Genomic DNA, 16,481 nt, shown 5'->3' on the forward strand with positions numbered 1-16,481 from the left:
TCACCTTAGCAACTAGCGGTCTGATCTGGCCGCCCCCTACTCGATACCCCAAATACTCCGACTCACTCTTCCCAATGGCACACTTCTTTGGGTTAGCAGTGAGCCCCGCCTCCCGCAAGGATTGCAGCACCGCCGCTACCTTACACAGATGACTCGGCCAATCCTCACTGTGGATAACCACGTCATCTATGTAAGCAGCGGCGTACTGCTGATGGGGCCGCAAGATGCGATCCATCATCCGCTGGAAAGTGGCGGGGGCTCCGTGCAACCCAAAGGGCATGGTCCTGAATTGGTACAACCCGAAGGGAGTCGAAAACGCCGTCCTCTCTCTAGATTCCGGAGTCAGGGGTATCTGCCAGTACCCCTTCGTTAAATCCAGTGTCGTCATAAAATGAGCCGTGCCTAGACGCTCCAGCAACTCATCTACTCGGGGCATCGGATAAGCGTCAAATTTCGATTTCTCATTGATTCGTCTGAAATCAATGCAAAATCGAGTTGACCCGTCTGGCTTATCGACTAAAACGATTGGACTGTTCCAGTCACTTTGGGACTCTTCTATTACCCCCAGTCTCAGCATTTCGTCAATTTCCGCTTTTATTACCTGTCTTTTACGCTCAGGTATACGGTACGGCCTCTGGCGAACTAGCGCCCCCGGCTCAATATCAATGTGATGATGGGCTACTCGAGTCTGCCCCGGGACGGAAGAGAACACGTCAGGAAACTCCGCCACCAGACCGCGAGCCTGACATTTCTGCGTTGGTGTCAGATTCTCAGCAATCTGTACCGATCCTTTTCTTGCCAACACAGAAAGATCAGGTCCTAGGTCCGTGACGTCATCTGCATGCGCCACTAACAACGCCTCTGGTTGTAACCAAGGCTTTAAGAGATTGATATGGTAAATGTGTTTCTCTGTCCGTCGCTCCGGCTGGCAGATCTCATAGTCCACCTTCCCAACCTGGCGTGTAACCTCAAAGGGTCCTTGCCACTTAGCCAAGAGTTTTGACTCAGAACTGGGTAATAAGAGAAGTACCTTATCCCCCGGCTGAAATGTGCGCAACCGGGCTCCTCGGTTATATTGTGTCTCCTGTCTGTGCTGCGCCTGCTGCAAATTGTCATGCGCCCATTTTCCAACAGACGTTTGCGCAGGTCCAACACATACCGGACGGTATTGGTCGAATTGTCCTGCTGCTCCTCCCACATCTCTCTGACCAGGTCGAGCACGCCCCGGGGTTTCCGCCCATACAGCAGCTCGAATGGTGAAAACCCCGTAGAAGCCTGGGGAACCTCTCTGATCGCAAAGAGAAGGGGAGGAATCAGCTGGTCCCAGTAACGCACATCACTACGAATAAATCTGCGCAACATGTTCTTAAGGGTCTTATTAAAGCGTTCCACCAAACCGTCGGTCTGAGGATGAAACACCGAGGTCCTAATGGTCTTAATTCCCAAAAGCTTACATGTTCCGCGGATTAGCCGGGACATAAAATTGGTGCCTTGATCGGTTAGTATTTCTTTGGGAATCCCCACCCGGGAGAAAACCTTCACAAACTCGTTGGCAACAGACTTAGCGGACATAGATCGGAGGGGAATTGCCTCTGGATAACGCGTAGCGTAATCCAGAATGACAAGTAGGTGGGTGTATCCTGCCGCACTCCTTTCTATTGGCCCAACTATGTCCATCCCAATACGCTCAAACGGAGCTTCCACTAGGGGCAAAGGCACCAGAGGGGCTCGTGGAACGGCTCTAGGGCTGGCCTTCTGACATTCCCCACAACGCTCACAAAACCGCTTAACATCGCCATCCAGCCCCAGCCAGAAGAACCGTGACACAAGCCTTGCTTTAGTTTTATCCCTTCCCAAATGACCAGACAGGGGAATAGCGAGAGCCAGCTGCAACAAATCCTCCTTAAAGGGCTGAGGAATGAGAAACTGATGACGCACTTCACCGGTCTGGGGTAATTTATCAGCACGGTATAGTAGGTCTCGATCAATTTCAAAGTGGGGGTACGTGGCGGCGCGTCTGGGCTCGACCACCCGACCATTAACCACCGCTGCTTGGTCAAAGAGCCTGCCCAGCACGTCGTCACGCCCTTGCTCGAGTCGGAAGTCACGGGAGCGAGCTAAGAAATCAGCTCCCATGGCTTCCAACTCGGGGTCAGGTCGGTCCCGAGCAGAGGCAGCCAAGCCAGACCCCTGCGCTGGCTCCGCGACCTCCCCCCCGGACTCTTCACCAACCGCCCCCACCTGAAACTTCTCCGACTCCCTCCATTGCCAGCCCTCATTCTTAGTGATCCGACGCTCCCGTTTAGTTTTACGGGGTTTAAATCTATGGCAAAACCATTCTGGATCGCGAAAGGGAAAAATCTCTCCAATTACTTCCTCTTTCTTAGCCAATAAAGAAGACGGGGCTGTCAGAGCAGCCAACCAATCTTTAAACTGCTCACAGTCCCGTCCCAGAACTACTGGTACTGGCAATCGAGGACATAATCCTACCTGCACCTGCGTCACCTGCTGGCCAATAGTCATACACACATTTATCTTGGGATAGGAGCGGACATCCCCATGAATACATTTAATATGCACCCGTCCCAATATACGTTTATGCCCCGGTGAGATTAGGCTCTCCTGTACTAGAGACTGACTACACCCTGAGTCCAGGAGAGCCTGGGTTTTTGTACCATCCACTGTCACAGGAATAACAAAACCCGTGTGCTGAAGTGACTGAGGTAATTGAACGCGCCTACCTGGTCGGCTGAGGTCACACTCCATCACGGGGCAGTCCCGGGAGAGGTGGCCCACCTCCCTGCACGTCCAACACCTCGGTGGGCTGGTTTCTCTCCCCGAAGTTTTGGAAAGAGGGGGAAACACTGGAGCCATAAAAGGGGCTCGCCGATAAGGCGTCCGCGCGAGACCCCGGTCCGACACTGCAGCAGCCCGTGGGTATCCCCACCCTGCCCCAGTACCCGGGCCGGGAGCTCCCGCCGACACCCCCCGACCAAATCCTGGACTACCCCTTCCCCCCAGTCCCTTCGCCCTTTCCGGGGCCAGTTGAGGGGACGATCCAGTAGCCGCACTCCTCCCGGGCAGTTTCGCAGGCGTTGGTTCCGCTGCCTGGTACCGCTCGGCAAGTTCGACCGCCCGGTCCAGCGTGTCTGGTGCCTGCCGCTGGACCCACAGCCGAGGTCCCGGGGCTAGACATTCCAGGAAGCGCTCCACCACGATCATCTCCACCACCCTGGCTTTGGTGTTCAGCTCCGGGTTCAACCAACCCAGGGCGTAATCCTTCAGACGGTGGGCGATGGCTCGTGGGTGCTCCCCTACCGCAAACTGCTCCTCTCGGAATTTCTTCCGATACCCCTCCGGTGTGGCCCCCATGCGATTAAGGATGACGGTTTTCAGCGTGGGGTAATCCATCATCCGATCAGGGGACAGCGTTCTCGCTGCTGCTTGCGCCTCCCCCGTGAGCTGAGGAAGCAGGTAACTAGCCCACTGGGCTGGATCCCACCCGGCCGAGGTCGCCATGGCCTCAGACACCTCTAAATAGGCGTCAGGTCGATCCTCGGCCATCATTTTTGTGGGGCGTTGTAACTGGGTGTCTGGAGCTGCGGGTCTAGCCGCCCCCTGCACTGCTGCGGTGAGCGTCTGGAGCAGGAGGTCCATCATAGCAGCAAACTGTGTGGCATCCATGGCTCGTCTGCTCCTTCCGTGGACGCACTGCTTGGGGCAATGCCAGTGAATCCCACTTCTAAAACCACGTGTGGAAGGGGTGTGGGTAATTCACTGACTAGGAGACAGACAGGTGTACTTGAAAACACCACACAGGTGCCCAGTTTTATTTTCAAACAGTTCTTGCTTTTTCCGGCAGAGGGCAATGTTGACCGTGGGCTGCCTATCAACGATGATAGACAGCACCACGGAAATACCACAGCTGGTACGTGAACAGCAAGTGCACTCGCAGGTGCTCAAAGAAATAATAATGAAAACAGAAGGCGAAAAGAACAAGGGAAAATAAAACAGTAATAAAACTACAAATAAAAGGTGCTGCACTCGGCAGCGTTATCCCGGTCGCCGCTACTCGCACGACCCGGATCACCGTCCTATTCTATCGGCTATCTAGCATGCTCTTTCACAGTACGCTGGGGTCTGCCCAAGGATTCCCCGCTCTCTCTCTCTGTCTTGCTGTGAATCTTTATTTTTCTCCCGGCTGATTCCCGGTCCCGAATCAAAGCTTCTGCACTCTTAGCGCGTCTAAGTGGGCAGACCTGAGCAAACAACAGAGCGTTATTTTATAGGACCAACAATCACCCAAGACCCGCCTCTCAGCCATTCAGAGAGGGGGAAAGTCCACACACCCACTTTCCCACCTCCCCGTGTCACTGCCATGACTCACAGGCGGTTGTTGGGCGACTGCCGCCCTCTTCCTGCAGCCCGTGAACACGCCAGTAGAGTCAGCACATATCTCTCCCTGTTACAGTGTATTATATTTAAATACATTTAAAATTATACAAATAACAATAATCTCCCAACATGCACTGTTGGTACAGGACTTGACAGGCCCTATGGTGATCAAGGAGTATAATTTAAAGAAAATGCATCAATTTGCTGGAGATAAAATGCCGTTTATTTAAATATATATTTGAGGTCAAACGAATGCTGCCCTCAGTTACAAACATACGCTTGATTTGGTTTCTAACATTTTTAACTTTAACCTAATCTTGGATTTTCTAACCTATGGTAACATTAATATAAATAGCAATTCTAAAAAGAGAAGTATTTTTAAAAATCTGTAAAATAATGTATTCATTTCCTTGAAAACGTGTGTAAGTTGCTAATAAGTTTTATTTTGGTTATACATCTGCTTGTTTGGATGTAAATATGCACTAAGACAAAGAGAGATTTGCAATTATTGCATCATTTTCATTATTTTCTTGATTCCAGTGTATTAGTCACACATTACGACGGTGTTAAAATATCTGATTTCGGGACCTCTAAGGAGCTGAGTGACAAGAGCACAAAGATGTCCTTTGCAGGGACTGTGGCGTGGATGGCACCAGAGGTGATCCGCAACGAGCCAGTGTCTGAGAAGGTGGACATTTGGTAAGTCAGATTAGAGTATGTGAGGACCGGGGCACATTCCCCCAGCCTCTAACAACAATCAGTGTAACTCAATATGTTAGGTCTCTGTTGTATATTTACAGGGAGGGGCAGATGTGCCACAAAGTCTGTGGCCTGTAGAGTAATTGCTTTTGAGACTGTTACTGAAACCTAAGTAATTGGTGCAGTATTGGTTACAAAAGCAACTGTCAACCTATCAGCCATCTATTGCTATCAGATTTGCTGTCTTGTACATCATGATTGAAACAGACTGACATGGGGAAATAAATGTCAGGGATTTCTTTTGCATAAGAAATGAATGTGGCAGCCCATTTACACAAGTGACTCCCATTCCCGAAAAAAATATAAAATAAATTACCATGTAGGTTTACATTGATTTACAAGCAAATGTGTATTGAACCCCCTACAACTGTGCTTTCTACATTTCTCAGCAGTTATAGCTTTCCCCACCAGAACCCTGATTCCCTTTATTGTTGATAGTCTTTAATTCCTTCTGCTTTCATTACAGTGCAGTGTAGCATACTTATATAACCAGGCTTTTATTTGTCACCTCTGATTCCCCTGTGTGCATGCACATGTTACAGAACCTAGTCAGTGAAAATGTATTCAGATTTTTTGTTTGTAATGATTGTTGATCATTTCTCCTTTCGCTCCCTGCATGTCTATTTCCAGGTCATTTGGAGTTGTACTCTGGGAGTTACTAACCGGTGAGATCCCCTATAAAGACGTGGATTCCTCTGCTATCATTTGGGGAGTCGGCAGTAACAGCTTGCATCTCCCAGTACCCTCCACCTGTCCTGACGGCTTCAAGATTTTAATGAAGCAAACCTGGTGAGAAGCGATGCTTATCAGTTTGATACTTTGTATTACTCTGTAATTTTTTTTTTGTTGATGTCATGAATGCAAAGCTAACAGCCTCCCACATTGGGGATGTATTTGAGGCCGCGTCCATCTGTATGTTTATCCAGTTGTGATTAAACTTAAGACATTTCTAAGCAATCTAGAAGTATAAGGAGTCATATTGATTTATTTTTCGTGCTACTAACTTTCTATTTACAGTTGTGGTTGGGGATGCATGTCACTGTGTTTTGTTATTTTGTTGTCCAGAATTCTTTTTTGCTGTTTTTGTAGATAATCTACCAGAAAATAAACCACATGCTCCTGCTTGGTCTAGTGGATATAGTGATACTGTGCTTCCTAAAAGTCTATACCCGTGTTTTTCAGGCAGGGTAAGCCCAGGAACCGGCCCTCCTTCAGGCAGATACTCCTCTACCTAGAAATTGCCTCTGCTGATGTGCTCGGCACCCCTCAGGAGACCTACTTCAAATCCCAGGTGAGTCTCAACCTGGTAAAACTGAGCAAAGGCAGTGTGTAGTGTTGTTGTGGGGGGGGGGGGGGGGGTCTTCATTTTTTGTAACGCATCTTCTAGAGATACATTTTGGGACTGGTATCGCTTATCATTAGTACATCATTAGAAAGAATATGGAAAATCACAGTCCTAAATTAGCAGAAAATAATTTGTGCCTTTCTTAATTGCCAGTGATTGAAGCTCCTAATCCGTAGCGATGTGTATCATAGTAAGCCTGGGTCTCACTGCAGTTCCATCACTGACCTTGCTGAGTGTTGTTTGATCTTGCAGTCAGAATGGAGAGGCGAAGTAAAGAAACACTTTGAAAAGATCAAAAGCGAAGGCACCTGTATCCACCGGTTAGATGAAGAGCTGATTCGTCGCAGGCGAGATGAACTCAGGTGTGTAACTGGTTTGTTCTTAAGAGCCTGGTAAAGTATGTGGGGGCCCCTAGTGGCTGTGTTATGCTAGGTGATTATTTAACTCGCTTACTTTTTTTACCCCCACCCCAAGCCAGTTGGTCCCAAATGTTAAATACCTGGATCATAAAAAACGGCTTTAAAAAATATATATATATATATAAATTATAAAGAGGTGCACATTTTTTAAAAGAAGCCATAAAATAGGTTATGAATAAATTACTGTCTGTTTGAAAATATGTCATTTGTTAATATTCTGATCGATAGATTTGACCTTATGCTTCTTATAGTTTTACTTCAGAATAATATGTGGATAGTTTCAACTTAGGTAAGGTAGTGCTAATCAGCATCAGTAAAACCAGCCATTCAATTATTGTTTAAATCATACATAATGGCAATGCTAGTTATCTAGTTTTGTTGTAACATCTGGGTGTGGTGAGTAGTAAGGTCTAGTCCACTGTGCTCATTCAGAAATGTTGTTCTTGTTCCCAATGTGTTGAGTTTCTGCTGGCTCCCTGACAGGCATGCTCTGGATATCCGCGAGCACTACGAGAAGAAGCTGGAGAGGGCCAACAATCTCTACATGGAGCTGAGTGCCATCATGCTGCAGCTGGAGGTCCGGGAGAAGGAGCTTATGAAGTAAGTCCTTCAGGAAAAGATCACCAGGGATTAGTCCAGCAACCTGAACATTAGCCTGCAACCTGAACATTTTGGGGGTTTGTGATAGGGTGCAGGTGTAGGGTGTGGAAATGACATCACAACAGTTCAAGTGTTTAGTACAAACAGCCCAATGATAACAGGGTGTAATTTATTTAAAACCAGAATTCTGTCCAACAGAAAAGTAAACAACAAAAGGTTCACACACAGAGAGGTGCTCGGTGTGGGTTTGTGGTGGTCAGGTGCAGAGTGAGTAATGTCCACGTTTGTATGGGTTGGCAGTAGTGCAGCAGCTTTCCTGGAATGGTTCACGTCTTCCCTGGTCCTGGTGAGTACAAATAAACATGTAACACAAACAAACAAAACACACACGGCAGTATAGGGCAAACACAAAGTCTTACCTCAGAGGCTCCGCACTCACAGAATGACTGCCCTTAAATACTAGGAGACTCCACCCCTGTGATCAGTGTGACTGGGCACACTTGCTAGTTGTCTAATGCAGTACAGCTGACCACAGTAATCTTGTCCCCTGATATGGTCCTTTAGCCCTGCACCAAGATGGCCAACTTCCTTTTCCACCCCTACCTTCAGGCTGTCCGACCTTTGAACCGGCGTGCGAGTACCTCTGCTTATCGCCCTCTTGGGTCAGGAGAGAGATTTACAGCCCGATCCTATTGATCCCTGTGACAGGGTTATATTTGGAAGTATGGCAGAAACAGTGCCAACGTGAGCCACATTGGTCATGAACATCCCTCACGCCTGGCCAGCAAGGGCCACCCATTTAGAGAGTAAGGGCGTAGTCCAGTTTCCATACCCAAGCAATCCACTCCAATATTTTATTTATACTGTTTGCAAAGGTGTCCAGTTCCAGTTGTGTTTTTAAACACCTGTGTATAGTATATTTGTACTACTGTATTTGAAATGTTCAGGTCTTGTTTGGATAATAATCAACTACCAGAGACTCTTGCTTCACTGTGTCTTTTCCCCAACAGGAGGGAGCAGGCTGTGGAGAAAAAGTATCCTGGTACATACAAGCGACACCTGGTGAGACCCATCGTGAGGGCCAACGCCATGGAGAAACTCATCAGGAAGAAAGGCAGCATATCACACAAAGCAGGAATGCAGGCCAAGAGGTAAGCACTATTCAGTTTTAGAAATGTTCTGTTTATTGTTAGCCAATAATACAATGGTGACCGTTGTACCCTCTTCTCATTCCAGGCCAGATCTGCTGCGGTCAGATGGGATCCCTAGCGTGGAGGTGTTGCCTTCCCACTCGCTGCTCTCAGGGAGCCCCAAAGTATCCACCCCACCGGGCAAAGCGAGGTACCGCAGCAAACCGCGCCACCGCCGGGGCAACAGCAAGGGCAGCCACAGCGAGTTCACCGGCATCCTGATGAGTGTGCCGGCCGCTCCAGAGGAGCAGCAGCACCTCGCCCACAACCACCACTTCCACCATCCCCAACCCCCTCACAGCCACCTCCGCAGAGAGGACGCCGTGGCCAACTGCGCCAACAACCTGCGGTACTTCGGCCCGGCCGCTGCCCTGCGGAGCCCCCACACTGACCACCTCCAGCGAAGGTTGTCCGGCTCCAGCCCCGATCTCCTCTCCACCACCATGGAGGCAGACACCCGCCAGAGAGCAGCTTCTGAGAGCGCCAGCCAGAGCCCCCTGTGTCCCTGCTGTCAGACTCACCCCTACCCCGGCTGTCTGCGCTGCCAGAAGATGGCTCCGACTACCACAGTGCCAGCCGAGAGACTGGCTGACGCCAACTGCTCTGCTCCCAGCCAGCCTGAGCTCCCTGCCTGCTACCTCCTCGATTCCTATGAAATTCCCAAGCAGTCAGAGCGATCCGCTGCAGCTTCTGAGGACAGAGAGCAGACCGACAGTTTCCAGCAGGGAGCCGCTCCCGGCGCCACCCCCCAGCACCTTACCCCGCAGGGACAACCTCGAAAGCTGCGACCCCTTCGAAAGGTAAAGCAACAGCAAAGCAAAACAGAACAAAACACTGTACTGACAACAGTCAGTGCTTTTTTTGTAAGGAATAAAACAATTCATTTTGTAAATGTAACATGGAGCATCCCAGCCCAGTACAAAAATGTAACTGCTGTAACCTGCAAATTACATGTTTCTTGTGAGGTTTATAATAGTTTTCCTTTTACTGGTTTCTAAATTGGGTCCAAAATTAATTTGTACTGTAGATGCATGCTATTTTCCAACAGGATGTTGCATCTCAATATGATCCCTTCTTATGTTTAGAATGGAGACTACTCGTCCGAAGAGGAGGAAGGAGAGGTGGACAGCGAAGTGGAGTTTCCACGTAGACAGAGGTGAGAGTTCAACCTTGTTACCATTACACATACATAAGTGGCACCAGACAGCCTCACTTGCTAAGTCCCAATGAGTCTCAAGCCGAGAAAAAACGGATTTGAAGTTTCTGAGGAGTCGTTCTTTTTATGAAGTTACCAGTGCTAACTACCATACATCAGGGTAAGAAACACTAGCCCTTCATCCAGACCTAGGTTTCAGAGCTACCTTGTTTAGGTATATTTGAGCAATCAGAACTTATCACACTTATCACAACACAAGTCTCATGTAAGTCTGTATGTTTGTGTAATAGTTGTTGTTCATGCAGCTGTAGGGGAGGAATGATTTTTTTTTTTACCTGGGTACTTAATTGAGAGTAGTTCTGAACCCAAGAACTGGGTGCAGGGCTAGTGTGAGTTTCGAAACCTGCATAAATACTGCTATGGGGAGCTTGACACATTTTCAGCTGAAAACATGGTGCTTAAGGAAAAGAAATAGTAGTTGTGGGCAAACCTAGTGCCCCCCTGTGCTCTTTTGCTATTTCTGCCAGACTGCTGTATGATCCATACAGTACTTTTTTCCATTAAAGGGGACGTGGATGCAAGCTGCGTGCCTTGTTCAAAAGTAACCGCCTCTGTTCCCTTGCAGGCCTCACCGCTGCATGAGCAGCTTCCAGTCCTGTTCTACTTTCAGCTCTGAGAACCTGTCGGTGTCGGACGGGGAGGAGGGCAACACCAGCGATCACTCGCACAGCGGGCCCCTGGACGGGTTCGGGAACAGCCAGGAGGAGCAGCTGGATGAGCGGCTGGACGAGCTGCTCTCACAGACCCCCGAGATCCCCATTGACATCTCTACGCAGTCTGACGGGCTGTCCGACAAGGAGTGCGCCGTGCGCAGGGTCAAGACTCAGATCTCCCTCGGCAAGCTCTGTGCCGACGAACACAGCTATGAGGTCAGTACGTTGCTTTATTTGCTTTACCTTCTCCATAGTGTTTCTGGCGGCAGATGACTAATTGATTTGATTGATTCCCATTAAAGGAGTGTTAGCCAAGGTTTCCTCTTGCTGTTTATTGGCTTTATTAATATGATTACTAGTGTGCCTCTTATTATGCAAGAGAATCTTTTTGGTTCATCACTTGTTTTAAGGCTAATTCGAAATATGCAAATATGTCAGATATAGTGCTAAAGGTGAACTGCTGCATCCTGGTACCTGTGCTGTAAGTCATTGTCTGATTGCAGTTAGAACATTGGAGTGGATATGAAACACAAATGTATTTAGAGCTTGTTTAGCACATCTTTTGAATTTTATTGTTGCATGAAGTTTTTATGATCACCCATTGTGACAAGAATGCATGCAATAACTGCAGTAAACTAATGAGATTTACTTTACTGTAGGAAACGCTGGTGGTTAATAAAGCCCAGTTTCTCTTTTCCAGAACCCACTGCACTTCACAGAGTCTGACTGTGACACCTCGGAAGCAGAGTGCTCCGACGCCACCATCCGCAATAACAAGCCTTGCAGCACCTCCACCTGGTGAGCAGGGGAGTCAGGCTGACGAGGCTTTAGCTGAACAAAGACTGCTCAGCGCCAAGGAACAAGAAATAGGACTTTTGTAACAAAACTGCAATAACAGAAGAAAAAACTAAACTGATCCAACCTTCCTCTACCTGCCCCCTTTCCCCTTCCAAAAACTGGTTCCAAACCTAAACATTGCTATCATTACATATGGCAGGGATTACATATTGTTGAATAATGTAGCTAGTGTAACATTGATAAATTATTTTTGTTTGACATTTAAAAAAAAAAAAAAACACAAACAAAACAAAACTCTGTACTGTATAGCGTGGAATATATTCAGACAATTTATTGAGAAAAACTGAAAGAAAAGCTGAATGTGAGTCTTACAGGTTATTATGCGAGGACCAGGCTGTCTGCTTATGCCAGGGACCAGGTGAATAATTGACAGGTTTAATCTAGGGAACTGGATTTTAACAGTGGAATACAGAACTGTTGCTGCTGCTACTGCTTCATTTTCTCTGCAGAAACAAAAAAAAACGCTGATGAATTTTACACCTGAACTTAACTACAAACCTGAATTTAACTGCAGACCTCTCCAGTATCATGTGTGTGCAAGTGCATTTTTGTATAATGCATAATCCTCAAGTACTCTACCACCTGGAGAATTGCCTTTTTTTTTTTTTTCTTTTTACTTTCTTTTTTTTTATAGAAACAACTCGTCCCTTCCAAGTGCATACAAGAAGAAAAGCAAAGCTTGAACACCAGCATGAAAAAGCAGTTTTTTCACCAAGCATGTCCGCCCAGCTTGTGTTGCGAGACCACAGAGATTAGCATGAACTGTGTCTCAATAGGATGTGCAAACAAGCCGACACACAAGCAGCAAAAACCAGCAAAACTAATCAACCCCAAAACAAGTAGCTGCGTAGATTTGGAATGCAGTTTATTCTAACAGCTCTGTTGTTTTTACTTTTTTTATTATTATTTATTATTTAAGTTCATGAACAAGAACCAAACCAGTATTTAATTATTTTACAGAAGGAAATTCCAGTATCTTGAGAGCAGCTCTTTAAAGACTGGACCATCATAGTCTCTGGGTTAATCGGTGTGGAGACAGCGAGTCCGGCAGCATATGGGTTTCATTTTGTGTTGTTTTTATAAAGTGAGTTCAGTACAAGTCCTGGATAGTTGGTTACAAGATGCAGCATCCCTTTGTATGTACTCATTCCTCAGCCAAAATGCCTCTCTTCTTCCACTTTCCTTGATGGTGTATTTTTTTGTTGTTCATATTATTATTATTATTATTATTAGTAGTAGTAGTAGTATTAGTAGTATTTATATATCAAAGGTTTTATTTTGGCCTGATGTTTCACTTAAAGGACTAAAGCAATTGAAATGCAGGATTCCCCATGCACAGGCTCCCCATAAAATATGCATCTTTCTTGACGGACAAAAAAAATGCAATTTATTAAGTTGAGTTACAAGCTTTTAATCATTTACAAATGTATATTGTAAGGGGAACAATATCACGCACCACCAGTGTAGACATCTAGTAAACTTGGAAAATACTAACTGGACAATCCTAGTACGGTAGCCTTTGAATCAGACTAGCTATTATTGCTGATGTATATTTTAGGCAGCAGAGACAATATGTATCCACTAGGTTGAGACAGATACTAGACAGATGCAATGTTTTTAACACATGCTATAGAGCACTCTTACTTGGTTGTTTTATAAACAAGTGTGTTTTTAATGCACAGTATTTTTTACGTACCAGAAAAGGGATACTGCATCTTTCTCATCTGTACGACTGGCTGTAATTCATCTCAGGCTTTTGAAATAGTGAGACAACTTTCTCTCCCCCCCACCCCCTATTCATTAATAAATTAAATCTGATCACAAACCTTCCACTCTACAGAACAGTTGGAATTCTGACCAGCTGTTCTGGACTGAATAGGGCTGTAAGCTGGAGACACTCCCTGGGCCGTCAACAACAGGACCTTCACTCGCCAGTCATTACTGTTGAGATGAAACCTTCTAAAAATCCAAAACAGAAAATGGCTCTTGCATGTGGCTAAACCCTTGCAAAAGTTTGGGGAAAAAACAATTCTGATACCATTATAAAACCCATAAACCCGAGCAGAACCATTAGCAAAACGCTGCATAACCAGCCATGGCAACACGTCCAGATACGGGAACATGACGGTGGAGTACCAGCGCTGGTTCATACCATTGGCATGACCAAAATATGCAACTGCTGCTGCTGTGGTACTATTGGCTTATAGTAGAATGTAGCTGCCCTTGTACTTATTAATTATTTTTGGGGGTGCTGGACCTTTGAAAATACAGAGTCTGATTTAATCTGTTTATAACAGGACCTGGACCTTATTGTAGTCAGCACGTAACAGTGTCGACATACAAATGCAGCTCTTATTATCTGATATGTGCAGTTAAATTCATAGTAATGACGATGAGGATGATACACTCCAAGTGAACAGCAGGGGGTGCTACAACACCAGTAACACACATGTATCAGCACACCACAAATTGCCCTTCAGAAAAACGTGGTTAGAGAAAATCAGTTCCATTACAGTGGACTGTTCAGCACTTCAGAGTACAGTACTGTGCAGGTGACATTTGTATGATACATGTTTAAAGAGATGGAACATGTATTCGTATATGAAGAGGTGGGGTCCCAGAAATCCTTCTGCAAGCTTGTACCAGCTTCCCAGTGATGTTTTAATTCAGCTCAGTTGTTTCCACCAAAACTGTTTTACAGCCTAAAGTGAATTGCAGCCTTTCTCCTTTGGTTTACAATGTCTTAGAGGTATGTAGATTTCAAATCATAGACACTGTAAATTAGCACGTTTTAGAACGAAGGAAGATGTCTTACTGACACGAAAGTCGTGTTGGTCCGTGTAAATTATTCAATTTTAAAGTTTTAAATTAATTTAATTACTCTTTAATTTAATTGTTTGTGTTTTGTAGCTGGCCTACATCAAGATCATTTAAGTTATGGTTCAAATCTCAGTTGTATCTGTAGATCAGAAGTTTTGTTAATTTCTGGCCGTTGTTTTTTTTAAACTGAATTGCGTTCGTCGCATCCTGACGACATTTCCTGATAAGTATTATCATAGCGCTGTATCAGTGAATGATGGAAGCTGTCCTGAGTGGGTATGGAAAGGGCTGTCGGCATTGGTTTTTATTAGGGACTCTGGGAATGTATCAATCGCAAGACATTCCTGTGGGCAGTGTTTGAAACCCATGTCTTTCTCATCTGGAAGCTGGGGGTGCAGTTGTGAGTTAGCCACCAGTTAAATGGATTTGGCAGGCAGATCTGTAATCCTTGTCATTCACAGAATCTGCATAGACTGAAGGTTGAACCTATCTAGTTTATCTTCCAAACAGGCTGTGAATCTCTCTCCTTTTTAGGCTTCATTAAACATGCCGACAGCCTGAGATATGATCAACCCTTTTCCTCTGTGATCTCAAGCTTTCCCTTACCTCTTCCACTTTCTCTAGCCCTTTGTTTGAATGGATTCCTGATAAAAACAAACTGGACCATGCCATGTATTAAGCAGTGTACAGTGATGGGAAATCAAAGCAAAAACAACAGCATGGAATAAAAGCCAGTGTACTGTACCAGAATTGAGTGTGTCTTACCTTTCATTTTAGCTGTGATTGGTTCACTGTGTTTGAATGCACAGTAAAGGCCTTTTAGAACCATTATTTACTAGCTAGGGGTAAAAGAGCACAACAGACATTTTTATATTAATACTGCATCGTATATTACATTAACTGATGCTGTTTTGTTCTCTACGCAGTTAATTAGGCCATGCTCTCCAGTTTGAAAGAATGAAGAAAAAAAGATACAGTTGATACACTCTGAATGTGTGGGGTTTTTTTTTTATAACAATGGTCACACAGTGAGTCAATGTTATATTATTCTGCCATACAAATTAAAACATGTCATCTCCTCATTCTCCTAACGAGATGTTGAATTCAGTCTGTCCCACACCCCTATCAAAGTATCTTCAAGCTTCTGTAGACTCTGTGGCTGTGCCCGGTGCTTTTAAATAACAATAAGCAGCACGTTCTACACATGTTCAATTGAGGACATTCTTACATAACACACGTGACCAGGAGTTTGGGTAACTACAAAAAAATATTTTAAAAAAGTTATCCTTTTCTTAACAAATTTTGAGTAGTATCACATTAGAATTTGAACCTTTTTTTCACAGCCAGGTGCTGAGACACACCTATACAAACTACACATTTTAATATCAGCAGAACAGCAATGTGTGTGTGTGTTTTTTTTTTTTTTTTGTGTGGTAGCTGCAGCACAGTGACTTCTCCTGCTCACATTCCTGTCTTAATATAATACATAGTACATAATATAGTGCTTAGAAATAATCTTGCTAATCAACAGGTTATTAGGAAGCTCTCAATAGATCTCAAAGGTGAAGAATAAGTTAGTAAAGAATAAACATTTCTGAAATAAGAAAACTTAAAAAAAAAAAATTACTTAGAATCTAAAGATGCTGAAACTAGATGAAGTCCTTATTAATACAGCAATTGGGTTTTAACTTCAAGCTGGGTTTGACATACTAATTAAATGATTCCCGGAAGGAATGATGATTTACACGACAGTGTCCTTGGTTTTGCTTGAACACCCAAATGCATTTGAATATTTTTCTTTCTTCAGAAATGTCACCTGTTGGGTTGCATTAACGGACTCATGCCCTTGGCTGAAATATCAATTCCCTCTCTGAACTTTGCTCAGTAAGCAGTGGTAAATAGATATCATGGGGGTAATTAAGTCCACTATAGATAGACAGGCACATCCTATGACTGGATTATTTTGAGATTCACAAACATCGTAGTGGCCATTCAAAGTTGATATGATTGATTTACAGAATGATCACAGAAGCATTCATTTAACAAGATGTGTTTCAGATACCACTAACAATGCTGTGCTGCACACTATGTATATTTTCAATGCCTATTATTGGGAATCTCTTTATCACATCGGTTTGTAAGAAGACTTTCCTTGGAAGTTGCGACAGGTTTGGGTATCCCACCTGGAACAATGATACATTGTGCTCTGATAACAAATACAAATAT

At 45.1% G+C, this 16,481-nt stretch overlaps 1 protein-coding gene across 4 annotated transcripts in view; it reads left to right on the top strand.

The window, feature by feature from the left end:
* The window catches only part of si:ch211-45c16.2 (mitogen-activated protein kinase kinase kinase 13), a 45,906-nt gene extending 30,713 nt beyond the window's left edge, over positions 1-15,193 (top strand). For all 4 annotated transcript variants that reach the window (XM_041264185.1, XM_041264184.1, XM_041264187.1 and 1 more), the window contains 10 exons: positions 4,936-5,094; positions 5,785-5,943; positions 6,337-6,445; positions 6,752-6,861; positions 7,402-7,518; positions 8,529-8,669; positions 8,755-9,508; positions 9,794-9,864; positions 10,490-10,793; positions 11,278-15,193. In XM_041264185.1, coding sequence (XP_041120119.1) covers positions 4,936-5,094; positions 5,785-5,943; positions 6,337-6,445; positions 6,752-6,861; positions 7,402-7,518; positions 8,529-8,669; positions 8,755-9,508; positions 9,794-9,864; positions 10,490-10,793; positions 11,278-11,379 — 2,026 coding nt within the window. In that variant the 3' untranslated portion in view covers positions 11,380-15,193. The remainder of the gene's footprint in view (positions 1-4,935; positions 5,095-5,784; positions 5,944-6,336; positions 6,446-6,751; positions 6,862-7,401; positions 7,519-8,528; positions 8,670-8,754; positions 9,509-9,793; positions 9,865-10,489; positions 10,794-11,277) is intronic.
* The last annotated feature ends 1,288 nt before the right edge of the window (positions 15,194-16,481 follow it).

Source organism: Polyodon spathula, chromosome 11, assembly GCF_017654505.1.
Source record: "Polyodon spathula isolate WHYD16114869_AA chromosome 11, ASM1765450v1, whole genome shotgun sequence".
Lineage (NCBI taxonomy): Eukaryota > Metazoa > Chordata > Actinopteri > Acipenseriformes > Polyodontidae > Polyodon > Polyodon spathula.